The sequence below is a fragment of the Gallus gallus genome, chromosome 4, assembly GCF_016699485.2.
Source record: "Gallus gallus isolate bGalGal1 chromosome 4, bGalGal1.mat.broiler.GRCg7b, whole genome shotgun sequence".
Classification (NCBI taxonomy): domain Eukaryota; kingdom Metazoa; phylum Chordata; class Aves; order Galliformes; family Phasianidae; genus Gallus; species Gallus gallus.
In genome coordinates, this window is record NC_052535.1 from 54,132,873 (window position 1) to 54,154,303 (window position 21,431).

At 37.7% G+C, this 21,431-nt stretch overlaps 1 protein-coding gene and 1 long non-coding RNA gene across 9 annotated transcripts in view; one reads left to right on the plus strand and one right to left on the minus strand.

Annotated features, from left to right (window-relative positions):
- Positions 1-21,431, plus strand: part of PDE5A (phosphodiesterase 5A) — a 133,401-nt gene that overhangs the window by 41,337 nt on the left and 70,633 nt on the right. For all 6 annotated transcript variants that reach the window (NM_001398114.1, XM_046940149.1, XM_046940146.1 and 3 more), the window contains one exon: positions 16,654-16,751. In NM_001398114.1, the coding sequence (NP_001385043.1) occupies positions 16,729-16,751 (23 nt within the window). In that variant the 5' untranslated portion in view covers positions 16,654-16,728. The remainder of the gene's footprint in view (positions 1-16,653; positions 16,752-21,431) is intronic.
- LOC107051713 overlaps positions 1-21,431 on the minus strand; it is a 145,820-nt gene that overhangs the window by 41,184 nt on the left and 83,205 nt on the right. The window lies entirely within an intron of this gene.

The following is a 21,431-nucleotide window of genomic DNA, read 5'->3' on the forward strand; positions in this document are numbered from 1 at the left end:
CTGAAATTTCAGCTTCTTGGTAACAGTCTAGAAAACTCAAATTTCAACCTTTTTTTATAAGAATATTCTGGTCTTTATTCAGATAAGCAGTGAAGGGCAGGAAGAGCCAAGCGCATGCTTACTGTTTAAGGAATTGTGCTAATATCTGGCAGATTGTTCAGAAGGTTCATTATCTTGTGGGGTTGAAACAACACAGAATCACTGAACCACACAGAATGAGAGAAGGGTTAAGGTTGGAAGGGACCTTTGGAGGTCATTCGGTCACTCCCACTGTTCAAGCAGGGAGAAGTAGAGCTGGCTGCCCAGGACCACGGCTGTGTTGTTCACAAGGCTGATCTGGATGTACCTCTCACAAACAGAAAACACAAAATTAAATCTTCAGTGCTGTCACAAATATCTCCAAAACCTCATTTCATTTACAACTTCAAACAACGGGTGCAGTTCAAACCAAGAGGAAAGAACTGATGCAAGTAACCACAGGAATTAAGAAATAAATTTTCTTTTATTACCAACAATGGTACTTTTTTTTTTTTTTTGAGCCAACATGAAATGATTGGTTGTCGGAAAAAACAGTATTTATTTTTTCAAAAGCAGCCCAAGGGTGTATATATATATATATTTAATGAAATATCTATTCACAGCTTGTTTGGAGGTACTGTAAGAACTAGCTGAAAGGCACAAACTGTAATTACAAGCCCAATCATGCCAAGCCACCATGGACATTGTTCAAAAAGTCATGCCAATCGACACCCTAAGCATGCAGTGCAGAAAGAAGGTTTGCCAGCAATTAGGGAAAAATTATCTCAGCATTTTGTTTCACATCAGTATTAACATTGTTTAAAAAAAAAATTAAAAATTGTGTCAGCCAGTTACATAGGGGTTGGCTGCAATCCAGGTATGAAACAGTGATGAAGAGGGCCATTAATGCAAAATGCCAAGCCCTGAGTTTCGTGTCATTAATATTTATGACATAGTGTGAAGAGCCTTATTTAAATGCCACTTTGTGTGTGGGTTGGGGTGGAGGAAGGTGCAGATGCTAAAGGAAGAAAGTTATGGTGCTTATGCTAAAGTGTCAAATTCCTGACATAGAATAAAGCCCTTTACAGACACAGGGTAGTAATAATTAACCTAGTGTTTGAATAGTTACACTTTATGCAACTTTCAATTTTAATGACAAAAAATTGTGAAAGCTAACTATTTTGTCAAGCTGCCAGGGGGAATACATTTGGATGGGATTTTGGAAACCACATATAATCTTTAACTATCATCTATTATTTTGGGCATATTGCCTGAAGTGGACTGAACCTCAAATATTTATTTCATGCTGGCCTAGCACTTCTGATATTATGTTGTAATTTCAGACAGCCTATGTGCTTTGTTTAACATCATGCTATAACTCCTACCAGTGCTTGCTGAGGTCAGAAGTAACTGATTTCCTCCTTTTCCAGACTGTGGGCAAGGAACTCCATGCTGTAAGGAGTGCTGCCCTAGACCTTTACCAGGTCACGGGAGGTGATCCAGGTCTTCCAGAAGCAAGGTTTTTTGTACGCTGATGAGATTTAGTATCTAGGTCCTTCCTTAGTGAAAGACAGCGCCATTCTGTTGATGTACTCTGTCCTGGAATGACAACGCTCTGCACTTTGTCACGCTAACGCAGCGATTTGCTCTCATATTTTTATACAATTCACATAAGATCTGCATGAACTATGGAGCCAGTCCTCAGTTCTCTCTTTTTAATTGCAAATTGTCTCCTTCTCTTGACATAAGAAGTCTGTTTTATGTCATAACTTAATTCCTACAAACCTCTGTGTTTCTTCAACTTCTGCTGTTATGTCAAGAAATAAATGAAGTGCATTGTACACATCATATTTTTCATGCAAGTGTCTGGCATGCTTATTGCTTACATAAAAATACAGCATTGTTTAGAAAAGAGAAAAAAAATAGAGTGAGCTGGTATGAGACATTCACTTTTTTTCTAAAGCAGGAATTCCTTGGAGATTAAATTTTTTTTTAAATAATAATATCTCATAGGCTACAAAGAAAAATCTGCTTTACAAAATGTAGAGGACAGTCAAATGAAAACAAATGTATGATTTTATATGAATGAATTATCATATTTGTAGCATCAAAATATAACATGAAATAGCAATGAAATTAACTATTGGAAAATCCTTTTAATATTTGCTAATATAAACTTGATTGCGTGCTTTGTTACCCAGGAAATGTATTATTTTTTCAGTCACTGTCTCCTGTTTCTGTTCACAGAAAGCCAAAATTCAGGTTCAGCAGGAATCTAGAAACTTTCAAAGTAAGGCCGAATGAGCTCCCAGGCGTGTTTTCTTAAATTATGTTAGAGCTGTTCTGTAGCTACACCCATTCAGAGTACCCCATAATATCCAGAAGTAAAGAATGGGTAACTATACTTTGGACTGTAAAATTAGCCCCAAAATAACAGAGTTTTGTTTCTCAGAGATTTAAAATTGAGAACAAGTCTTAGAACATGGAGAAAACTCCTTCCAATGGCTGCTAATAAAGTTTTCTTTCTAGTAACTTATTTAGGTTAGTAAGGACTACAGAGTACACACAGAGAACTCCAGAACCCCACTGCCACAGCATCCAAGCACTACACGCTAAGCTCCATGTAAAAAGCTCCCTATTCATTTGCTGATTAATATAAATAATGTGTATGTTAAAAGGTGACTTCCAGAAATGTGAGGGCAATACATTATTTGCATTAACTAAAAAATTAATATTGTTTTCTATTGCATCATTCACTTACTGAGTTTGCTTAGATGTCTCTGGTATCCCCTGTCCATTTTCTTTAGTCTTGACTAACCTAAATACATTACTAGATCCCACTATATGACTAACCTAAATAGGTACTAGATACCACTACGTGATAATTTTGTGGGCTTCCTACCTCACTTCTTATTATCTTTTCATTCAATTTATTAAGAATAAATCCAATATTCCCTTGCTCCCAGTTTACATTTTATATGCTTTGGCCCAAACCAATATTTAGATCATTAGATTGCTAGTTAAAAAAAAAAAAAAAAAAAAAAAAAAAAAAAAAAAAAACCCAAAAGAACAGCATAGAACAACAACAAAAGCAAGCAACCAACCAACCAAAAAACCCCACATTGTATTGTTCCATAACTCTCGAATGTGCTATTGTTCTTTAATACAGCAATACAACAAAAAAAGAACCAAAGTATGAAACTTAGAGACTGCTCACTTCAAACTGAGATCACAAGACCTGAAAGCATTAGCAGACCTTTCTTACTACGTGATCTCAGTCTACAGTACATGTGTTAAATGCTGATCACCAGAACCTCATGTTGCAAATGGCCACACTCAATGTTAGGATTCAGGCTGCTTAAAGCGCTTGACCATAATTTTTCTACTGCAGCAGCATTAGGTGCAGGGGGAGCTTGCCCACCATCTGCAATTGTTTCATTTTTACTGAGCATTTTTTACTGCAGCACTAAGATTACCCTATCTCTCTTTATTACCTCTATATGATGTATATATGTGTGTTTCAGTAAGATTATCATTTAGTCATATTACTGCATTCACATAATTGCATCAATCAAGTGAGCATTTTGGACATATCATTCCTTGGCATTTGATCAATTTCCTGAAAAGATAGTAAGGTCTTTGATCTCAGTCCTAAAGAAGGTCACTGGAGGGTGATCACAAAGATGCTGAACACAGATTTCAGTGGACCTGATGAGCAGGACATCTCAAAAGCAACTGCTTAGGTGAAGAGTTCAGCTAGTCCTCCTGGGAGGTATGGAGACCCTACAGCTGCCCTTGCAGTTAATGGGAGCTGAGGGTGCTTTGCATTTTGCATAACTCAGCTATAAATGCATTATACTTAACTGCATAATCTCGAGAATAAGAGAACATCTGTCACCAATAACAGCAAACACCATCTGGGTTTGCATCATTGTATTCCTACAAACTTGAACAAATGAAGCTCAAGTGACACTGGGCACTACTTCAAAGAAAAAGAAAATATATATATATACATTTACACTTGTTACTTTGTCCTTTTTCACATTTTGGTCAACTATAATGAAAGAATTTGCCTACAAAAGCTTTCATAAGAATAATTTGCTATTTTTGTTATCTCAGCTTTCAGAATTATATCATTTTTCTCTAACCAGTTCCTGGACTATATCCAAATTGGTCATGAAGTAATTTGCCTTGCATTAATCCTGACCTTAGCCAGTAGCCTAGTTTTTCTTTTTTCTGTTTTTAAAGATAATATCAAGTGCTCTTCTTAATCTTTTCAGCTTCTGTCCCAAAGAAGAATGGTTGGTCCAGTCTTCTGCTTTTCTTTGCTGGTAGTAAAACAAATGAGCTGCAATGTCAGTGCAGTATTGGGCCAAAAATCTTTCCTGTCAGAATAAACTAAATCTCTGAAACTTCACCAAAAGAAATCCAGTTGAGTTGATTTGAACACTTCGTATTGCTCGTAATTCATAGTGGCTTCTTATTAATATTTTTAATGTTTGAAGGAAAATAAAATTATACTTTTACTGCACTACAGACACAATTTTTAAAGATCTTCAAATCACCTGACTAGATAATTTTTCTTCTGACTTCTAATTAAGAATGTTCCTTCTGTCTCTGGTCTAAAGAGATAGGAGAATACATGCCCCAGTCTAAAGTAGGAAATGGTTCTTTAGAAAGCTTTGGGAAATTCATCAGTTAATTACAATGTGCTGTAGAGGCAGTTAACCACAGCAATTGATGCTATGCTTTCCAAATTTAGCCCTTAAGAGATTGATGTGCTCTGTGTGTGCCCCCCAAAAGAATACCCAGCTTGAAAATGCAACTTGGGAACTTGCTGTAGAGAAGGATGCTGAAGTAGGCCAAATGAAGCAAATATAAACACAGCTCTGAGAACTAAGAGGAAATCAGTGAATAACTATAACAGCATACGTAAATCGATGGAGACAAAAATATGTTTGTTTGGAATCTTGGAATTCAGAAGCAAGTCATATCCAGTGCTGGGCTGAACTTTACAGTTGATATTTTAAAATGCTCATCCTTTTCGATATAACTCATACATTTTATTATAACTAATAAAAAAATCTGTTTCACTAGAAATGTACAGAGGCAAGTTTTGTAGGTAGCTTTTCGTACTTCTTTGAACAAATCCAACCATGCACATACACTTTCATAGATAATTTCAATGAACAAAGCATCTTTGAAAGGCCTACACATTCACAGATAAAGTTGCAGCTTTAAAATGCCTAGCAGTTCTAAAGCCCCAAATGTCTTCATCCAGACAGCTAACTCCATGCTTGTCTCTCCATTCTAACCATAAAACTGAGCACTGACCTCCCAAGGTAATGCTTAATATTCTTATATGTCTTACAATAGCATGTGAGGACACAAACGACACGCTTCTTTTATACTGGGAACTGTGCAATATCTGTGATAGGAGGCTGCCTTGTAAAGTAGCTCCTAGGGGACAGCCTAAAGGCAGAAGAACAAATAAGCTCATAGAGAAGAAATGTTAAGAGATCATCTCTATTGACTTTCAATTCAGAGCATTACACAACAGAATATACTGACTGTTAAAACATCATATAAACTATAACTTCTTTTGAACTGTCATCCTTTAAAGCTCTCTAATAGAGTCACTAAAATGAAGACTTTTGTCTCTTTTGTAGTGCAAAATAAGGATGTGCAAAAATTCTCCATAAGCACACTTGCAATAAAGTCTCAAATACTTTACTGCTAAGAGACCTAGCCTTCAAATACAGACACTGCAAGGTTTTCCTAGTTTTATCTGCTCTGTGCTCTGTGTGGAACAGTACAGATATAACTGAGCTAATTCCAACCACACCACCTCAGCTGCTGAAAGCAGAATCCTTGTTAGTGCTGGCATCAGTGCAAGCTTATCACTCTTCCTTAGCCACGCTTCTCTACTACCACGCTTCTCTAAATGCTTTTTTCAGCATTCAATTAAATTGTAAATTACATAATAGTTCCTTTCTTTTCAGGCTATCTATAGTTTCAGAGAAACCTTATTTCTCAAACACAGACTACCATAAGGCCGTGGAAAAGAAGACATAGGCAGATGCAGCAGATGAAAAGGTTTCCATTATGATCACACTACTAAATTACCATCTTAAATTTGTTGACATCATTTTACAGGTAGTTCTCCTTACTTAACAGATATTTCTAAGTAAATCTTAGTTTAAGACTTACTAAGAGTGGGGTGAGGTATTCTTTTTTCTCTAACTGAATTCTGTTTAGCACAAGTTTCATGAATGATTCTTCATCTGGGACATGAAACAAGCCAGGAGATGGCCTTATCTACAACATTGCTTGTAATAAGGGTTATTAACCATTTCACTGGTATTAAATGCTTCAGTTCATTCCACCACTTTCTGTTGTGAATTAGGTGCCAATTTTTCAGGGAAAATTTAATCTAAAGTAACTGTTCAGGACAAGGAAAACCATGCAACAAGCAAAGGCAGAACAAGACCTTTCCAGCAGGAGCATGATATGCCATACTCTTGGACAGCCCTTACGACGCTAAAGGAAGGAGTAATAATGCAATCTGATCCATTTTGTTCTCCGATGTAATATTAGTAGAGCTTGCCACCTTCTCTTTATAAGGACAGAAATCTATTTGACATACCAGGTGCCCAATTTGTCCCAAGAGACTATCACTTTGGCAAAAGTCTGACCACTATTATTTCCCAGTAACTTCCCATAATTTTAATCATGGATTAAGATTATTAATTATCAGCAACTATTTTATTGGCTGGAGTGACACAACAAAGAGAAGCAATGACTGTTGTGCCTTGCCAAGCATCACATAGTAAGCAATCCCCAGCACTCCCCACTGCTGCACATTAGCTGCTGCATACCATACCCTGCATCTGGGCTGCAGTGAACCCCTAGGAGTGTGTTTTTTCCCCCACAAAATGAGTAAAAATTCCTTGCAAACTCTTTTTCTGATGAAGTTTCTGGAAATAATTATAGATTGATTTTACTTTTTTTTTTTTTAACTTGTAATAGAAGACAAATTCCACTATGACATTTTTATTCTTGCAGTGGTAAGAAGAATCTGAAGTTTCCTCAGTGTACTTCATGGTAGTGTGTAAAGACTAGTTATATATATGAGTATTTCTAGTCCGGTTGGATAAAAGATTTAAGCAGCGTTTGAGGGATCATATGCATCTCCTCTCAGGTAAAGCCTCTGTAGAGGAAAGAGCAGCCTCTGTTCTCCTGTGGTTTATAGCCCAAACCAACCCAAATCTTTTCTCTCTTTCTCTGATCTCTCTTGCACTCATTTACAGTAATCAGCTCCGAGTGTTGTGTGGTGTCACCTATAGTGCAGGAAATTAACATAGGAGACAAAACTCTTTCCTGTACAAACTGTAGCTGAGTGGAAGAATTCTAGTTGTCCTGACTTGAAATGTGAAAGCAGGCAATGCCTTCCTTCTTACTTCAGCAGCAGGAATAAACCTCATTTTTTCCAGTTTGCTGTTTTCCAGATGATCTCTTAGAAGAGACAAATTGGCAACATTCTTCACATTCAGTCCCTAACATATGTTCATGTATCAAATGACTTAATTGTCAGTACTTGGAATAATGATAATTAAAAATCAGAAATGAGCGCTCTAGTTTAGAAGGCAAGTGAAATGTAGGCTATGACTAAGTCAATCCCACACAGTGATAGTGGACCTTCTGGACAAATTCAGTTAGGTCAAAATGGCTGCATGCAAGCTGGTATATGAAGCCTCTGTTAAGTGCACTTCTCCATATGGGACTTCTGAATATATATTGTGAATTATCATGTTTCTCCTCTGTTCAATAATACTTTAACATGGTATTGCATGGCTTATTTAAATGGGTTTACAAATGTTAAGGGACAATAACTCACAATGTTTTGAAAAGCAAATATTTTACACCTGTTTTCCAGCTATAGCAAAGATAATTAATTAAAGTAAATCCTTGCCCATGCTAGCTGCTACATTATGAAATACCTTGGTCAGAGACAGTCTTTTAAATTTAAAGAAAGAAAGAAAATAATAATTATTAATAACAATTAATCAGTTGTAACAATAATTAGTTATAATAACAAGGAATTGAAAAAAATAATCCTAGATTACAACAGCAGTAAGATGGACGGGAGGAATTTTGACTCCCTGCTATAAGAAGCCACTATAAGTTAGCCAATTAGACCAAAGTTGCAAAAAACAGATGGAAGCGTAACTAAAGCCCTGCTTGTACACGGCAAAAAATTATGCTGTTGGCAGCCCTGTTCATGAAACTGAGAACTTGAGTCACTAAGACACTCAGTGTCCTTCTCTGATTCACAGCTCAGGATTCCCATCCATCTCTTCACAGGTATTTTATTTCTGGTCTCCACACCACAGCCATAGATTAACTTGTGAGCTGGAAACTCCTTTCCTGAGAGCAAGCCAATTCAAACAGCAGAGCCAGCTGAGCAGGAGCTGAGCCCCCTGCCTCGTACACATCTGGCTGTGCCCAACCACTGCCTCGTGATGTCGAGACAGACCAGAGCACCAGGTCCTACCACTGCTCTCTCACTTCATCCCACGTGTGCATGGCAAAGCACTCTTAAGTCCTAAGATGAGCACTGGCTGCTGTGAAATTAGGAATTCAGGGTGAAGCACTGTGTGGTATGACCCAGCTGTCCCTCTGTTACAGCAGGGTTGTCTGTGCTTGCACGTCTGTATCAAAAAGTAACAGCCACGAAACATCCTAGACTGTTTTTCCTCTCCAAACTGACTGCCTGTTGTTTTTTCTCAAAACATGAGTCCATCTGTGTCTTTCCAAGCTATGGACATGCAGAGACATCTGCGTCATTTTTTAAAAAGCATGTGTGTTTGCTTCTCATGGAAAGCTGAAACTTGCCAAGAAATAATTGTCAAGACCCTTTATTATTTTCTTTCTCTATACATGTTATTCCTAAGCAAAAATGGATCTCCTCTCTTTCCCAATGTACATCTGAATCAAGCTCATAGAGCTATGGAAAATTACGTCCTTAAAGAACAAGAAGAAATATTCTTTGATCCAGAAGGCATTGATTTAATTAATTTGATCATGTAGAGGACCTACGTCTATACTGAATTCTCAGTGAATGCCACTTCAGGATAGCAAAGGTTTGCATGGCTGCTGTGGCTCACCCAGTGTGTTATTCACTCAGACATATTCAGACTGACGGGCAGTACTAAGAATTTCCATGACAGAACTGGAAGCATAGCCAAGACCAGTTATGTAAACTATCATGGTAAACAAGTATTAAAAATTTTATTTTGGAAAAAGCTGAATCTGGTAAAGAAAAATAGCAACAACTTTTAAAGCAAAATTAGCAAGGAGAAATACTTTATCGTTGCCCAGATTTGGTGTTTCCCTATGGTTTTAGTAGAAATACCACTTTGGGTGCAAATGTCCCAAAGAGGACAAAATGTCCTTTTAAACAAGATTCAAAATGGCCTTCTGAAGCCAAATGCTGTCCCAGAGCTACCAGTGCTCCAGCTCTGGAACCATATAAGCCACTCCTGCCTTCCTATAGAATCAAAGAATCACCAAGGCTGGAAAAGATCTCCAAGATCATCCAGTCCAACCATCCATCTATCGCCAATATTTCCCCACCAAACCATGTCCCTCTGTACAATATCTAAGCATTTCTTGAACACCTCCAGGGATGGTGATTCCACTACCTCCCTGGGCAGCCTGTGCCACTGCATCATCAGTTTTTCAGGGAAGAAATTTTTCCAAAAATCCAACCTGATTCTCCTCTGGTACAACTTGAGGCCATTCCCTCTAGTCCTATTATTAGTTACATGGGAGAATAGGCTGACTCTCACTTTGCCACAATCTCCTTTCAGGCAGTTGTAGAGAGCAATTAAGGTCTCCCTTGAGCCTCCTCTTCTCCAGCCTACACAATCTCAGTTCCCTTGGCTGCTCCTCATAAGACTTGAGCTCCATTCTCTATAGAATACATATATTTCACAATGTATCCTTTTATCTTCATTACAATTAATGGAATATATTTCAGGGCAACCAACAGTAAAATGAAAATATTTTTCTCCTACTCTGCAAAAGCACAGAATCACAGAATCACGGAATACATAGACTTTGCTGAGGAAAACCAGCTCTACAATGATAACAGTGTTCATTAAAAATATAAGATCTGCTATGCAATGCTGTTTACAATTTATCCTTTCTGTGGGAGGAGGGACATAGAATCATAGAATCATAGAATCACCAAGGTTGGAAAAGACCCACAGGATCACCCTGTCCAACCATCCACCCATCACCAATAGTTATCACTAAACCATGTCCCTCAACACAATGTCCAAACATTCCTTCATTATTGTGGCAGTCAGGACCATAAGTTCTGGAAACAAATCTAAGGTTACATCCAAATATTTAAGGTGCATTCTTAAAATGCAGCAGTAATTCTTCATTATCCTTTTTAATTAGGAGATTGCACTTGAAAGCTGCAGCTTGTCCATAACTAGGACAAGTAGTTTACTCAAGAGACAAAATAACTGTAATGTGAAATGTTCAAAATGAATGGGATGACAATAAAAAGTTTAAAAAAATTAAATATTTTTGCTTTTCAAGACTCATATTTAAAATCTGATTTACATTTCCTGTGGTAAGAACTTCTGGCAAAGTACCTGAAAATACATACTTATGGGAATGCAGTACAATTGCATAAATATCAGTATTTATCTTCAAAAAATTCCAGATCAGTAATTGAAAACACAGTTTTATTCATCAAATGCAAATCTAGTTGCTCATGGCATAGCTTTGCAATCTGGAAGTAATACAGAGAGTTTTCTGGGTGAAAGAAGTCATCTTCCTATAAGAACGTCCTTGGTGTTTGGGAGGCTTCTGTCTTAAGAGTGTGTTATGAAAGTACTAGAAAGCTAGAGGAAGTGCTGGATATTACACAACGCTACCAGCATTTTTCTCCCCGATACTTTTACCCTGTGGGAATCATATGAACTTTCTTTGTAGACCACAATTTTTGCTTTAGAATGGCTCAGACTGTACTGAGCTGCAGGTATTTTGAAAACAAAATTAAGTTTCCATACAAGGTTAAAAATATTTTCTAAGCCTTCCCCCACATCAGACTGAAGGAGCTGAATGCTACTAAGCTATCAATACAGTCAGTATATTTTTCAGGAACAAAATATAAACATTGAGTTAGAACACTTAATATAGGTTTGCTAAGTACTTTTGCTTCCTTTCTTGGTCATGGTTTTGAGAAACTGTTTGTTTAAATGTGGAATAAAATGAATAGGTTTCCCAGACTTCTCTCCTTTGCCAGCAAATGTAGTGCACACTGTATATTGCATAACATACAGTGAAAAGGAAAATGAAAAAAGATCCTCTGATTACAACACTTGCTGTCACTCATCCATTGGTTATTGTGGGTTGTTGTTTTTGGTTTTGTTTGGTTTGGGGTCTTTTGTATCTTTTTCCTATAAATGTGCACCTAGCACCACTGCAGTTTCCACTGACATCCAAAGGGACAGTTCTGGTCCTTAGGAATAATGGGGAAAGTCTTTGGTCTAAAATTTGTACTAGCATTAATCCCAGTAGTTTTCCTACCAATTCTAATAAATGCTGGCAAGGACTGGGCAGGTAGTTCTGTGCAACCTCTCTAAAGGGAAAAACTCTTAATATGGAGGCTTAGTCAATCACAGTAAATGCATGGTACTTAGACCAGAAGAATGCTATTTCAGCCTCACACCCCAATTTTTTCGCTGAGGCGGCCAGCAGCAGCAACGTATGAAAGAATCAGATGGTGCAGAACAGCCAAGCATCACGCACAAGTTAAGCCACAAATAATAGGAGAGCACACGCATAAGTAAAGTTGCAAGTGCTGCCTCAAGCATTCTTCTTTCAAGGAAACTTTCTAGCTAGCAGGAACAAAGCCCACCACCCATCTGGAGGCTGTTTGGCAGTGTACAATAAAGTGAGATTTTTTTTTATTCCAATTGCTTTCCAGTAGACTGTGTTAACATAAGAAAGTCATTACTACCTTCGTTATTGGCAAAACTGCAGTGTCCTAAGGGAACCAGCAGTATGAACAGACTGAGAGACTCTTGGACACAGAAATCTATGATGCTGTTTGGGAACACTAACAGTGCTCTCTAAAGAGCAAGACACGCAGCATGCTCTGTGGATGGGAACCTCCCAGTGACAGAGCAGTGCCTTCCACAAACACATCAAAGCCCTTAAATATAAAAGTAGAAAAGGCTTCTATCCTTAATTTCTGGTATAAGTAACTTTGAGAAGGAATTTCAATTCAATATACATAAATAATTTCCTTTTGGATCCATCGAGATGGACCTTAGAGTCTGATAAAGCTAACGGCAAGAAAAGTCCAGGTATTAATTTCATATCCCTTTTCAATGAATTTCTGTATCATCTGTGTGCGTCAGACATCTGTGAACAATTCCACCAAAACTCTGGAAGCTGGCTAGAAACTACCAAATGCAAGTGAAAGCATCTGTGCTCCACATAGCACAGCTGTCTGAATGCTGCTGCTCGCCTGTCCGCAGAGCACACGCCATGCCAGCTGTTTGTCAGGGTGAATGGGAAGGGAGATCGATGCGAGGCTCTCTCAGAGGCCGTGGCACACTTCAAATACATTTTTTCCCTTTCACTCCTCTGCTTTTATGTGCTGCTCATATTGCTTCAGTTTTTTTTTACGTCTTTAATCTGATGGACATTAATAAAACAGTAAGCACTTCTCCCAGCACCCATTTTTTAATAATTTCTTTACACAATGAGTTGAAAGTCTGATGCAGCACCAGGGTCGGGCAGCTCAGATCATGCAGCTGCGTCCCCGGAGAAGCACCTCAGGATTTATGTAGAAAGTTCTTGTTCTACTTTGTAGTCAGTGGAAATCAACAAAGCCTGCAGTACAACCGGCTTTCTAGTGGTCAGTAATGTTCTGTACTGGAGGGAACATTGTTGTTAATTAAACAAATGTTTTTACCTTTAACGGCTCTCTTTAAATTATTTCTCTTCATTGTTTGTGCTCAGCTTGGCTATCATTGTGCACTACTGAGGAATAAAATATCACTTATATTTTTTCTCATTTCTGGAAAAAAAAACAGATTAACCTGAACTCTAATTACCCTTTTTGTCAGTTGGAAATAAAATAAATATTAAGAAAAGCTTTTCTCATCACTTTGAAGGCTGTTTTATCTGTGTTTACAGCTCTTTTCGCTTGAGCTTAATGAGCACTTGCGTGGGCAAAATTGGGTTGGCATTAACAGTGCGCAGAGTGAATTTCAGGCCTGTAAGAGATTTGCTATCTCTGAATTAGATTCTTGATTAAATAAAACACATTTTGGCAGGCACAGAGTTGCTTTTTAAAGGTCAAGACATTCAGACAGAGAACAGAAACAACACTATGTACAAAACACAAAGGCTCAGTCCATGTCCCAAGGACCTTTCCGATGAAGCACAGCTCTGTAAGCAGTATACAAGTGAGATCAAAAGGACAGCAATAAATCAGAACCACTACTGTGCATGTTCAGACAATGACGGCCCACTATTGCTTTTAACTTGTATTTCTAAATGCTAGGGAATAAGTGTCTTCTGAGGGAGACTTGAATAGGAGAAGATATTGTACTTTTGCACTGGAGTTTAAGACACTTTCAAGCACTGGCAATGATAAGAGCACAAACAAAATGTGATAAAAACACCAGAGACACTACAGTATTCTTAATCTTGATCTGTAATTTGGAAGGGCAATTCACAGAGGTGCACTTCTTTGATTTCTTCCACACACACACACACAAAAACAAACACTAGAAATGGGAAGGAGAACAAAAGTTAGAATATCTGTTACTGCTTTTGAAGTAGTGGGTAAGAAATGTTTAAGTTCAACCTTAGAAGTGGCAAAGAAGCAAACGAACAGGTAGATTCCAGCCTAAAGTGGGAGTACAGTTTCCTCTGAGAGCAACAGAACAAATGTGGTTGTGGGTGTTTTTTGTTGTTGTTGTTTGTTTTGGTTTGGTTTGGTTTTTGTTTTTGTGACCGAGTGATTTTTAATTGAATTATGCTGATGTTCCAGACAGCAAAAGGTGCTGTGGCCTCCTGAGACATTAACAGCACATCTCTTCAATTGTGCACTTACTTTTTGAGATGCTCACGCACCTTCATCCTTCCGTCAGCTTTGTCGGATGCAGGCTGGTGGATTTGAGGGACTGAGGAGTTAAAGACAGATGCTTCTCTGTGTCACAGACTGAGAAAGCATTTTCTCCTTTTTTTTCAATTGTAGCAAGAGTTTCAGAAATGATTTAATGTTGCTATTCATGAGCTTCAGAAACAGAGTAATGAAAACAAAGAAAAGAAAGAAACTCTACTTTTGAATGAGGGAGTTTGTTTCACACTCAGCTGTCTTAATGCTCCGAGCCACTCTGAATGAGAAACAGCTTAACAGTTCAGGGACAGCCAGAGTAAGGAAGGAGTTTTAATAAGTGAAAACAATAGTATTATGTATGTTTCAGATTAATGCTCAGCAGGGTTGTATCTGTCTTTAAAATCTACATTCTACAAGCTTTTATGGCTGGAGAGCACTTGGGGGCATTGTAGCCTTTGCTTTCTACTTTACTGAATAGTTTAAAATCAACTTAAATTTCTTATTTTTCTTCCCTGAAATGGAACAATATGCATTATAGGATTCCAGTTCCTGGTTTGTTTGTTTGCCATCATTTATATATGCATATATATTTATACATACTGTTTACACATTTTCCGTTCTAAATTTCTTGTACCGTAGCAATCAATAGAGATACGAGATTATAGCAACGATGAAATTTGTTTTACCTTAGAGTAATATTAAACTACAGGCAACTGTTAAGCAGAGAATCATTCCATATAAAATGAACATCTTTCAACCTCAATAAAATTCCAAATAATCAAGAAGACTGATCCGTGTTTTTTCCCTTCCACACAACTCTGAGTTCTCCTATCCCACCAAAACTGCTTTTAAGTAGAAAAGTAGGAGGGTATTTTTATTCACACACAGACTGAGATCAGAAAATTTAAGAGTAAGACATGAAGTAAGTAAAGGGAATAGCTGTGATCTACCTCCTACAAACTAACAAAAAGATGTTGCCTGAGACAGAAATGATAGGAGGATAAATTAATTAATTTCTGAAAGACATTTAAATAGCAGATTGATAGATGACATAAATTTATCAAAAGAAGTGTTTTGGTCATTTATTAATAACGTTGAGTTCCCATCATGCTGAATAAAACCATGCAGTGGCAAACCTTTCTTGACTTATCCTGGGACTTCAGGAACTTAAAGACCTGAGGAAGAGATATCGTTCCTTTGGGCCTGCTGTAGCCTTTTTCCTGTAAATACAGACCTTAGTCCTGTCAATAGTAATCTAATCGGCAGAGCTGCTTCCTTACGAGACCTGTAAAGTCAGATGTCAACACACAGAAAGCACTCTTCTAGATCATTAACAAAGAAAAACAACACGACAGATACAGATCACATACCACACACACACACACATTCTGTCGTTCAGTCTGTTTTGCACCTCTGTTCTCTGGCCTCCTGTGGAAAGGAGAAAAATAGCACAGTGGAAAGGCAAAAAATGTGTTCATTGCAGGGTGAGGTGATAGGGCAGGGCTGCAGTCTTTCCTCCCAGGCTGTCATGGGCTGTGCTGCATTTCAGCTCTTTGAGGGTGCTTGCATCATGACTCGAGCAGTGAGAACACCACAGGAACTTCTGCTTCCACATAACCATTTTACTTGGGAAATGAATAAACCCAAAATAAATTAAATCAGCTCAAATAAAAATTAAATGGTTTTTTTTTTCTGCGGGTCTCTGAAAAGAGACCAGACTGTGCAGGCAGACAGAGGGCCAGTCAGGCACAGCCTACGGCTCGCATGCAGCTGGCAGAAGGTTTCAGCTCATGAAGAGCCTCATTAATGTTCCTGCCTGGAACAAGCAGCTCAGCAGAATTGTATGCTGATTTCTGTATTACTGTCTCCATCTACCTAACTTTCTTCTGGCTCACACAATCAGATTTGCCTGTCTAAAATCTACACCAAAGGCCTGAAAGTGAGGTGCCCCAAAGAACCTCCTCTATTGGAAAGGAGGCTCTCTTATCTTCCAGAGATGAAAGCCACAGTTCACATCTTCATATGCTACTAAAGCAAATGCAGGCTGAAATGTTTGAAGTGAGACAAAGTCAAGTCTGTCACTTCGCCCGAAGTACACTGTTGATGTGGTTCTTCCCTGCTCATAGGAGGTGGCAGAGGCTATCAGAGGCACCCAGGTAACGCCTGGCCATAAGGAAGAGATTAAAAGTCAGCTCCCCAGTGGTCTAGAAGGATAAACACTATACTAAAAGAAAGTGACTCATCCAGCATGATTTTAGATATGACAAAAACTTTCTCTGTACTCTAAGTCAAATCACATAATCTTTCCATTTAGTCATAGCCATCTGTAGCACGAGTAGTGACAACTATCTGTCTTCATGAATGTAATGGGAGGATACTGATTAATAGAAAAGCTTTCAAGAGATACAAATTGTATTTGGGTTCCAACAACAACAACAAAAAGTTTTATTCTGTCATTTATGTTGGTTTTACAGCAACACGTGAAGGAATGATCATTCTGAACGCTGCAGAACCACGTGGCCAGAGACAGCCTCTGCCTCAGAAACAGTATGCAACTTGCCAGTGATGAAATGTAAGTAGCAATTTGAGAAACAGAGCATCATGCATGAGAATGTGTGTAGCCATGACAATGTGGACCTTGTTGCCCTTAGATCACTTGCTATTTTCCAGTCTCTTCTTCAAGAAGGCATGGTGGTGATGACCCCAAGGTATCTGATGGGAGAATCTGAAGATCTATTTTACTGTCTTGATCTACAACTGTTTTCTTCTGCTTACTATACAGAAAACAATTACTTAGCATCAAATGGTTTTGAAGGCTCCAGATCCTCATGTCAGCCATAGCATAAAGAAAATAAAGATGAGGAAGTATGAGCAGCTACTGGGGGAACACCTCTTCACCAGATAGCAGCTGATTTGGGTTCCGCAATGGTACACTGTGAATATACTCATTCAAATTCCTTTGGCTGAACAAATGTCTACACCACAGATGCCTTCAGGGATGGGCATGAAAGCTGAAGCAGAAAATGCAAGGATCCTGACTATGCCATATCCATGCAACAAAACAAAACAAAACAAAACAAAACAAAACAAAAACAAAACAAAACAAAACAAAACAAAAACCTTCTCCCTTACACATTTCCCTCACTTGTTCAGAATACTGAATGTTTTGTGGTTGTACCTTTAGGTTATAATTTTGATGTTATGTATAAGTAATCTTTCTATTCATCTTGTTTACTGTTTAATTTTTGTTGAACTTTCACAACCACAGATTAACACTATTTAATTACCAGAATTTGTCTACACGTTCCTAAAATGCCTTAAAAACAATTTTTATGCCCACTGCATAATACTGCAGTGATATATACTGTGCTTACTTGTAGGCTCAATACTGGACTGGGTCCAAACCTCTACTCCCCTCACCCTTCCATTAAAAAGAGTGAATATTTGATAATGTACCCACCCAAGCAAAAGACATATTTGTTGTACAGCTTCCAGTACAAAGAAGTTTTACTCCAATTGTGTTCTTTAGAATGTGTAGCAATGACTTTTATTCATAAATATTTTTCTAGAATCAGTGATGCATACAGAATACCAATGAAGTTTGTTCTCATCACTAAATCAGGCCACTGTTCTAGTCATAGTATGTTTACTCATAGTGGGTTAAAAAGAGTTAATTTATTCAGTTAAGTAAAGTTAAGTTTGGTCAAAGGAACACCTCATCTTTCAAAAATCTCCTCCACATAGATCACTAGGAAATGCTAAGCAGTTAATTACTGTGGGATCTGGACAAGATCAAGTCTGCTATTACTCTAAATAAATAATGTCACTGAAAGAGTTTTAGACTCATTAAATGCTTTAAATCTTTGGCACTAGCCAAATTTATTACTTATTCCTATTTGTACTGAGACTTCATTGTGATACAAATTTTCTGGGCACCATAGGGTATAGCAGATACTTCACAGAGTTTCTGACTAACTGCATTTTCCCTCTGTATGGTAGGATAAAGCCATGAAGTCAACAGTATAAACTTTCTTTTCTTTTTTATGCTATACATTCTGGACCATGAAGTTTTCATAGTGATAGTAATAAGTAGAAAGGCTGACCAGCTCTGTGTCAGTAAAATATTCCTCAAGTGATCTATCGAAGTACAAATTCAGATGTTCACTACTAAGATTCCAAAATACAAGGAAGTAAAATTATACCTGTTTAACAGGCCTAGAACCTCAGTAAAATAAAATTTAAACAAACCAAACTATGAAAAGCATGTCTTGAAATCCCAGGCGAGTTCCCGAAGACAGAAGAGAAGCAAGCATTGTTCCATTATTTAATAAGGAAATTGTAGATCATTTTGTCTGACATCAATGTCAGGAAAACTGATGGAAAGGCTGGTACAGGAAACAATCAGTGTACAATTAAAGGATGATAGTACAATTAACGCCAGTCAGCACAGCTAGATAGAAAATAGATTTTATCAGAAAGAAACCCTTCCTGTTTTCCCACGATATTATGTATGTTTGATAAAGTGAGCATCTGCAGATTTCTGTAGGACTTTGGCTCACAATTTTACAAAAATTCTGGTAAAAAACAAAAGCAAGACGGAACAAAGTGATGTACACCATCAGTGTGGTCCATACTAAGTGAACCCAAACCACACTGAATGATCTAAATAAAAATAGAAAACTATTGCTGGAAAAAGTTGCAAATGACAAAAAGTTATAGAGTGATAAATAATGGGAAGGACAGGCAGGTTAATGTAGACCAAAGAAGTTCGCTGAGTCTGGACAATATTTTAACACACAGGAGACAAAGCTGTTAATCAAAGAACAAAGAACTGAATTCTTATATCTAAGTGGGAAGACAGTATTTTGAAGAGCAGGGACTCTGAAGAGAAATAAACAGTAATACCAGACACAAGTAGACTTGCATTCTCAAAGCAAAGTGTAGGCAACGGGTAAAAGTTACTCTTGTTGGGTGTGATAGGAGATGGCCGGAAGGAGTTGCTGGTGCTATTAAACCTGTCTGCGATTTCAGAGAGATCATTACTTGGAAAATGTGCCAAAGACAACATGTCCAGAAAAGCAAGGACTTGTGCTGAAATTAACTCTGCTAATAATGTGTGCCGACCGGGAGAACTTAGAAACTCTTTGTGAGAAGCTTAACAGAGAATTATGGTCTGCGAATGTATAAATGGTATAGTAGATGGCTCTCTAATCTACTGGAAGAAAACAACAAACCGAACAGTAGGATCCATACATGAGACTGAAGACAGATAAATGCAATGCAAAATGATAGAAATATTGATTGGCAAGGAAAATTAACTGTGTGAACAACATACGTGGCGATGTGCTGGGTTCAAGACCCTCTATAAAAACAACAGACTTTCTAAAACCTTGCATTAATGCTGAATTGTGAGATTCTGTGAACTATTATGAGGAAAACTTGACATCACCATCAGATTAATACATTTAACACTACATTGGAGGTACCTCTTGCTTTCCTCAAGATTATTCTCCTGTGTTCCAATTCTGTCATGCTACCCTACACAAATATTCACAGCAGAAAACACCAAACAAATCATGACAAATCATGACATACAAACTGCTGTGCCAGGGTTGATCAGATCCTCAACAGATTTTGTTATGTATCCTGCTCTCTTCTGCAGACACAGAATTTATCTGCTGCAAAGCCTTGAGTGAAGTAGCATTGTGTTTAGAAAACATGAATGAGAGAAATAGCATAGAACTTCATACTGGTGGGAAAAATGCATTTAGTTACACACTTGGCCAATTCTTTATAATTGTCAACTAAGAGTACAGATAGATCGAAGCTGCAAACAAAATTAAATTCTGGATCCACTGACAGGTTAAAAGCATTCCACTTCTCCAGTGGAGTTAGGATTCTCCTCCTTATACATACTTAAGTAACTCATATAATCCTAGGGCAGCGTGGTCTTAATTGCAAGGGTACGTATTCAAGAAACATCTGACTAATCTTCGCTTTATTTAGTCCATCACTTTTTTCTTTCTTTTTCATGCTGAGGCCTCCTTCTTCCAGCAACCATAATTAGGGGGAAAAAGCCCCTTATAATTTACCTGCATAATTATTTGTAAGGCCATGTACAAAACTGATACTTAAATTCAAAATCACAGATACTAACAAAAGTACCAAAAAGAACACTTGCTGATTGAAAATAACTAGCTAGCCAGTATATGCTAAAAAGTTGGCTCAACATTAGCAATGTATCATGCCAATTAAAAAAAAAGAAAGAAAGAAAGAAAAAAGAAAAAATGTTCCTTGTACACTGAGAAGGGCCTAGAATCAAATCTGGCTTACACAATTTCCTACTTACCTAATACTTCCTGTTTAAACTCTGAATATATATATTATTAAAAAAAAGAAAAAAAGAAAAAAATAGGGATTATTAAAGCTTCAGTTTTGAACATGTCAGAAGCCCAGAAGTGTCTGCTGAATGGAACTGGAAATTGACTACGTGAGTGCACATTTGCAGATCATTGTAGCCTCCCCATCTGAACCAGTCAATGCATTGTGCTTGCTTTTACTCCACTGTATAACCATTGCATAGCCTCCCTACTCTGATCAGGACTGTGTCTGTACATTCAATGAAAATGTGGTTCTGGCATGTAAGAATCAGAAACTGTTAAATAAACCAGAAATAATGCTGAAAATCCCACTTTTGCCATCCCAGTCACTGCCCAGACCCATGTCCTTCAGCAAATTTGTACTTCGTTTGGCAAGGCCAAGAATACACTGGTGAGCAGATACAGGATTCAAAATAATGTTGATAAAAATAGAAAACTATTGCTGGAAAAAGTTGCAAATGACAAAAAGTTATAGAGTGATAAATAATGGGAAGGACAGGCAGTTTAATATAGACCAAAGAAGTTCAGTGAGTAGAGTCTGGACTATATTTTAACACACAGGAGGCAAAGCTGTTAATCGAAGAACAAAGAACTGAATTCTTATATCCAAGTAGGAAGAAGGTATTTTGAAGAGCAGGGACTCTGAAAAGAAATAAACAGTAATACCAGACCCAAGTAGACACACATTCTCAAAGCAAAGTGTAGGCAAAATGGATTCTCAAAGCAAAGTGTAGGCAAAATATCAGAAGATGAAATTTAAAAGTTTAAAAAGAAGGAAGTACTCTTAGGCAGAAGGAAGCAGATGCACAGGGAACACCTGCCTAAATGGCAACTCTTTAGGAAAAGGGAATAGAGAATACAGTGGGTCACCA